Source organism: Camelina sativa, chromosome 6, assembly GCF_000633955.1.
Source record: "Camelina sativa cultivar DH55 chromosome 6, Cs, whole genome shotgun sequence".
In the NCBI taxonomy this organism is placed as follows: Eukaryota; Viridiplantae; Streptophyta; class Magnoliopsida; order Brassicales; family Brassicaceae; genus Camelina; species Camelina sativa.
The window spans coordinates 11,908,646-11,916,049 of NC_025690.1; the positions used below are offsets into that span (position 1 = coordinate 11,908,646).

General features: G+C 33.8%; 2 protein-coding genes across 2 annotated transcripts in view; both read left to right on the forward strand.

The window, feature by feature from the left end:
* The window catches only part of LOC104790982 (ABC transporter A family member 4-like), an 18,743-nt gene extending 11,735 nt beyond the window's left edge, over positions 1–7,008 (forward strand). Inside the window, exon 16 of the mRNA XM_019246732.1 lies at positions 6,448–7,008. Within this exon, the coding sequence (XP_019102277.1) occupies positions 6,448–6,930 (483 nt within the window). The 3' untranslated portion in view covers positions 6,931–7,008. The remainder of the gene's footprint in view (positions 1–6,447) is intronic.
* LOC104790981 (ABC transporter A family member 6-like) lies at positions 3,764–5,834 on the forward strand (the record flags this gene model as incomplete). Its single annotated transcript, XM_019246229.1, has 8 exons — positions 3,764–3,892; positions 3,994–4,152; positions 4,337–4,499; positions 4,592–4,717; positions 4,819–4,902; positions 4,979–5,325; positions 5,403–5,603; positions 5,721–5,834. Coding segments are annotated over 8 exons (1,323 nt in total), but the record flags the coding sequence as incomplete, so codon positions are not given.

Here is a 7,404-nt window from a genome sequence, read left to right on the forward strand (position 1 = left end):
CAACGAACATGCCCTATATAGTCAACGAAATTATCCGACAATATCCTTTAGATTCGTGAGATATATGTATGTATCATCACGTTACGTGTGATATGTACTGAGACGAGAGCACGTTTGCCCAAAATGGAATAATAGTTATCGTTATGAATTATTTAAGTAGAAAGAAAACAACTCAACCTTCACACATGTCGGTTGAAGAATTTTATTAATAATTGGTCGTGCCGTCGTGCGATCACTCTTTTCCTAATTCCTTTGCAACCTTCGTTTGGCCAACAAAAATAATCAAGACAAAGTTAATGGCCTAAACCACTTTATAATTCGCAAGTGGAAATATAAGCGTCTCACTTAGAACTAATTGTGAATATTTTTTGTTTTTTTGGTTGGTATCTGTCTAATTCTGATACCAAGACTCGTCAATGGCAAAACCTGTTGCAGCCAGTTTCTTGACGCAGGCCAATGCCTTGTTCAAGAAAAACTTAACTTATCAGGTTTGGCCAAACAATACACGTGTTATATTATCTATATATGGAAAATGTAATTATTTTATATATCTTCTTTCTTGGTGTAGAAACGAAACATATGGAGCAACGTCCGGCTGATCGTGATCCCCTTGTACCTCTGTGTGGTTCTAGTGTGCATTCAAGCACTGTTCGATGCACTGGTTAATAACTCTGCTGATAATCAATGTGGTTGTCGATGCATAGACGACAAAAATGGAGATGGCAAATGCGAAATAAGGAGTTGCGGTTTACAATTTTCATCTCAAAACCAAGCAGTCTTTTGTGCCTTCCCTAACCCTCCACCATTGCTCCCATTGTTACATATTCCTCGTCCTGAGACTCGTTCTGTTGATCCTGTCCGTCGTGACTCGTGCAAACGAACGGGATCTTGTCCTGTGACTATACTTGTTACTGGGAATAACCATTCCCTAGGAGCAAGTACCCTCCCTCTCTTTTAATTTGTTCGATATATCTATACAATATTGTTGTTTCTTCTCGAACTATTCTTCACTTTTTTTTTAGCTTTATCTGAGAATCTGCTCAGTACTTCTTTCACGGTCAACTCCTCTGACCTTTTCTTGCGTAATCTTGCCTATACTGTTTTGGCAAGTTCTTCTCTATTTGTGTTCTTGTTGTTTCCATTATCATCATCAAGTCTCTCTATCTCTCTAGACTTATCTCATGAATATTTATATTTTCAGGGTACAACATCAGCGACAGACTACACCAATTATCGTGATCCAGGGATTTACTCAGATCTTCCCATCTTCAGCATCCAACCTCAGTGCACCCCAGCCACTACATTGCCATCCTTCTCATTCCAACAACCACCTCTCGAGTTTCAGAAAGGTATTAGGTTCTCACTAAATTATGTGTTATACTTCAACGGTAGATTAGATGCTAAGAATTTTGTAAAAAACACAATTGATTTATGATAAAACCAAAAAAAAAAAAATACACAACTGTTAAAAGCAATTGTTAGTAAAAAACACAATCATCAAAACAGAAAATTATGATAAAAAGTACAAACATAATTAAAATTATTTATGGTGAAGAGATGCTACTCTAACTAGAAAAATATCAAACGAAAATTCATAATGAATCAAAAAAACCTACAATTTATTAGAAACAACTAAAATAACCTATCAAGATTTTAAAATATTTGTATAGCACATTTTTACCATATTACCCTTGCATATATTACACATACAATACTAAATATTCAGAAAATTACTTAAAAACAAAATTTTAAAAAGGAAATAACTGAAAAACGAAAATTAATAAAGGAAATCATTTAATCAGGGAATCAATGAAAAAGTAAATAATTTTTAATAGAAAATCTTCAAAAATCTTTGGTTATATTTTTGTAGACTTCAAAAATATAATTTAACTGACTTATAGGTATGCATAGTTCTATAAACTTTGGTTAAGTCTTCACATTTTTGGTAGACTTCAAAAATATATTAGTCAAACTTATAATTACTCTGCGGAATCATAGACTTTAGTAAAGTCTTCGGATTTTCGGTAGACTTCAAAAATATATTAAGCAGACTTATAGTTAGTCTGCGAAGATTCATATACTTCGGTAAAGTCTTCGCATTTTTGGTAGACTTCAAAAATATATTAAGCAGGCTTATATCTAATCTGCAGAGTATTCTAGACTTTAGTTAAGTTTTCGTATTTTCAGTAGATTTCAAATATATATTAAGCAGACTTATAGTTAGTCTGCAGAGTAATCTAGAATTTTGTTAAGTCTTCGTATTTTTAGTAGACTTCAAAAATATATTAAGCAGATTTATAGTTAGTCTACGGAGATTCATAGATTTCGGTACAGTCTTCGCATTATTGATAGACGTTAAAAATATATTAAGTAGACATATAGCTAATCTGCAATCTATAGACTTTGGTTAAGTCTGGTGTATTGTATTAATTTTAGTAGACTTGTTTGGTAGTAGTTTCAAAAAAAATTCTTAATAGCCATTATCCACCTCTCTTTTACCTATCAATGTTATTTTTGAAAATTGTTAATGAAACACAATTAAAAGGATAGGGGTTTAGAATTAACAATAATCCAGCCCAAAAATTCAATAAAATAATCAAAAAGAGAAAGACGTAAGAGATCTTATGTTGTGGAGAATGAAGAAAGTCGATTCAAAGTTAATTCTATTATCTTAGGTTTTAAACAATTAATATATTTCCATAAATATTTAGATATTGGAATTTAATTTTTAAATTTTTATGAACCCTATATCTTTGCCATTTGAAAAGAAAAAGGCAAAGGACATTTTTGGTATTATGAAAATCATTACACAAAAAATGAGTTAGTCTGACGATAAAAATAAAAAGAGGTTAGCTTGGCTAATCATTAACAAAAGTGGGTTACCATGAGTAATTCTTTGTTTTGCAAAATTTGATGATAGAAATCTTCAAATTATTGAAATTTATGCTGGTGATGATATGGAATCCTAACTGAAGATATTGAACATAATGAGTAAGTAGAACTTTTCTAATTTTTAAAAATTTGAAATATAAAATATACTCAACAAAATATTTTAATAATTAGACACAATCTATAATATTAGAAAAATACCCTTAAATAGTACTAAAACAATTTTTATGGAAAACTATAACAAACACTCCACAAATAGCATTATTTGACATAATTACAATATTTAATTTTATTTATATAATTTTTTAGGTTTGGATTTTATATTTTACATTTAGGATATAGTTTTGAGGGGCAGAGTTTAGGATTTAATTTTGAAACATGCAGTGTACTATAATATTATTCTCAAATCACAATTGACTTTTTTAATTACGTAACTGCAATCTATAATAAAATAAAGAAAAAATTAAACACTGTTAAAAGAAAATTTCTAGAAAATGGTTCAAGATACCAAACAAGGGAATATGGTTAAATCATAGGGTTCTGCGAGACTACGATGATACTCAATGTTTAATCTGTATAGCCTTCAAACAAGAGAATACGATTAAATCAAACGGTCTATGGTGATACTCCTCGTCCAGCCGATTAACTTAATGGTTAATGTGTCAAAACAGAGGTGAGATGCGTTCAAGGATTGAGTCTCTGGAGAAATAACTCCATAGAGGTCAATGATGAGATCTTCAAGCGCTATCTTCAAGGAAATCATGAAGAGATCGTCAATGAGGTCGCTGCAGGTTTATTCCGCTTGTCTTATCATTCGTCTCTGTTTTACGTACAGTATGCAACTTCTGACTCTTTTTTTTTTTTTTTGGTTTTACTAGCATATGATCTCTTGGACACCGATAGGAGCAACTTCAATGTGACCATTTGGTATTACACTACATACAAGGGAGATTTGCAAGATTGGCGTGTAAAGTATGTCCGAGTTCCTCGCTCAGTCAATTTGGTAAGAAATTAAGTGTTGTATGTTAGTAAATTAAGTGTTGTATAGAACTGGTCTTTTGTTCAAAGTTCAAACCCATTCATAGACTCTGTTAAAAATTGCAGGTTTCAAATGCTTATCTTGAGTTTTTGAAAGGCCCAGGGACAAAGATGTTACTCGATTTTGTGAAAGAAATGCCAAAACAAGAAACTAGGCTTCGCATGGACATGGCGTCTCTCGTTGGCCCCATTTTCTTCTCATGGGTTATTCTTCTTCTGTTCCCTGTAAGTTCGTTTCAAGTTGACTGCTTCATACTCTTATAAGTATATGATGATCTCCAAAACTTGGAAGTAATTTTCCATTATTAAACATTATGCTCTGCTTCCTAGTTGAAAATATAATGAACATGCCTATAACTTGATGGTTAATAGACATTTTCAATAGTTATAAGAGACATTTTGTATGCAGGTGATCTTGAACTCATTGGTGTATGAGAAGCAGCAACGTCTCAGAATCATAATGAAAATGCACGGGCTAGGAGATGCTTCATATTGGATGATTTCCTACGCATATTTTCTCGCAATATCGACGTTATACATTGTATGCTTGATGGTATTTGGGTCAGCAATAGGTACTGAAGGAATTATTGACACAGAAATCTTATGTTAATATTTTCTTATGTATTCAAATAGAACAAAGTTTTAAAGCTATAGTTTTTTGCAGGACTTAAGTTCTTCCGGTTCAATGACTACAGTGTCCAATTCACTTTCTATTTTCTTTATATAAATCTGCAAATCTCCATTGCCTTTCTAGTTTCCTCAGCATTTTCAAAAGCTGTGACAGCATCAGGTAATAACTAAATCAAAGTCACATATTTTCTTTTTCAAATTTGGTCTGGGAACATGTTGGTGTTAAGAGAAACACTTTTTGCTCTATTACCCAAATTGTAGTTGCTGCATACATATATGTGTTCGGATCCGGGCTATTAGGCGCGTTCCTCTTCCAGTTTCTGGTGGAAGGTTTATCGTTTCCCAGTAAGCTATACACAACTTGAAGAGGACATAGTTTTAAAAGTCAAAACTGTACTATATATCTTTTACTTTTTACCAGGACGCTGGCTTTTTGTCTTGGAGTTGTATCCGGGATTCTCTTTATACCGTGGGTTGTATGAATTCTCACAGTACGCTTTCCAGAGAAACTTGAATGGAAGGGATGGGATGAAGTGGAAACATTTCAGAGGTAGTGCAATGGATGAAGTTTTCTCCATCATTATCATTGAGTGGTTTCTCGCTCTCATTGTAACATACTGTATGAACCGAGTTTCTTTATCCGCGAAAGATCCTATTGTATTCTTGGAGAACACCTTCAAGAAATCTCTTTCTCCACAAAAGCTTAGCTTACAAAAACAAGGTTCTGCTGTATCCGTAGAAATGGAGAACCTAGATGTCCTTCAAGAGGTATTGCAAAAGAATTATACACAACTCATTCCATGTGTTTTCCGTTTTTTTAATAAGAAGATATTTGTTCAAATCAGAGAGAAAAAGTCGAGCAGTTGATGCTTGAGCCGAATACAAGCCATGCTATTGTATGTGACAACCTGAAGAAGGTGTATCCCGGTAGGGATGGGAACCCACCTAAATTGGCAATTAGTGGGTTATCTCTCGTTGTGACTTCAGGTGAATGCTTCGGCATGTTAGGTCCAAATGGTGCCGGAAAGACCTCGTTCATCAATATGGTCAGTACCCAAAGGGACAGATAGAAATATTGTGTGCTTAGCTTTTGACTGAAAAAAGTTTGTTTAGCAACTCCTAAGTAACAAAACATTGTACTGCTTTTTCTTTTGGTCGGCTAGATGACTGGACTTGTGAAACCAACTTCAGGGTCAGCTTTTGTCCGAGGTTTGGACATATGCAAGGATATGGACAAAGTTTACACCAGCATGGGTGTTTGCCCACAACATGAGTAAGTAATTAAATTCTTGGGAACATTTTTTTTTGTTGAATATCTGTTCAGTTTGTTTTCCAAGTCAAAATTAATTTATATGAGTGGAAGGATTCATGTCACTTGTACATTATTTTAGGTTCCATCTAATTTTTGATGAGGGTCTCCTAACAATCATATAGTTGTTTTATCGTTCTACCTTGTATTTTCTGTCATTTACCAGCTTGCTCTGGGAAACACTGACAGCGAGAGAACATCTTTTCTTTTACGGAAGACTTAAGAATCTCAAAGGCCCTGATCTCAACCAAGTATGTTATCAATCTTACTTTATCTAATATATTGATGCAAGAGTATCAAATCGTCAATTTATGGTTATTAGGCTGTAGAAGAGTCTCTTAAGAGTGTGAACCTATTTCACGGAGGAGTTGCTGATACACCTGCTGGGAAATACAGTGGAGGAATGAAAAGGCGGCTAAGCGTAGCCATTTCACTTATGGGAAGTCCTAAGGTACACCACTGCATCTTACTCATATGCTAAAAACACACTGATAAACCTTATTTGCATTTAAAGAGCTACAGTCTTTCAAGCTTTTAACATATCCATTTTTTCATTTGGTTTATATGTTTTTGAATGAAAGGTGGTTTATATGGATGAGCCAAGCACAGGACTTGATCCTGCTTCAAGAAGGAGTCTATGGACAGCCATCAAATCCGCAAAACAACACACTGCGATAATCCTCACTACACATTCAATGGAAGAAGCAGAGTATCTTTGTGACCGATTAGGGATTTTTGTTGATGGAAGGTTACAATGCATAGGGAATCCAAAAGAGCTGAAGGGCAGGTATGGTGGATCATGTGTGTTAACAATGACAACATCATCAGAACATGAGAAAGATGTGGAGATGTTGGTTCAAGATGTTTCCCTAAATGCAAAGAAGATATATCACATCGCAGGAACTCAAAAGTTTGAGTTCCCTAAGGAGGAGGTTCGGATCTCGGAAGTGTTACAGGCGGTGGATAAGGCGAAGAGCAATTTCAAGGTGTTTGCTTGGGGAATTGCGGACACAACTCTTGAAGATGTTTTCATCAAGGTTGCTAAAACCGGTCAGGCCTTTTAATGCATTCTCTTGAATCTTCTTGAGATTATCATTTTTACATGTTCAACGTCAATATTTGCTAGTTCATGTTTGATAAAATTGGCCGCCCATAGGTTTGATTTATGTACATTGTTGACAATCGGCTTCAAGTCTATGAATTTCTCTGAGGTTTTTTTATAACTTATCTTTTTTAGGATGGTTTATAGAAAATAAATTTATGTTAAGTAAACTGTGGCAATACAATTGTGGATGTACCATTGCCACGTATGAAATATAATTTAATTTATTCCTTCTAAAATTTACCATTTTTATATCCAAAAATGTTTATATTTTTAAGCTTCACGATTTAAAATTTGTAATAATTCCATAATAGTTTGCTGCAAATAAAATTATATTAATTTGGAACGCCAAGATAATAGAATATATAAACATGAACAAGTCCAAAGCAAAGCCAAATCAAACTTAAAATTGTTTTCATTGTAAATAATATAGAGC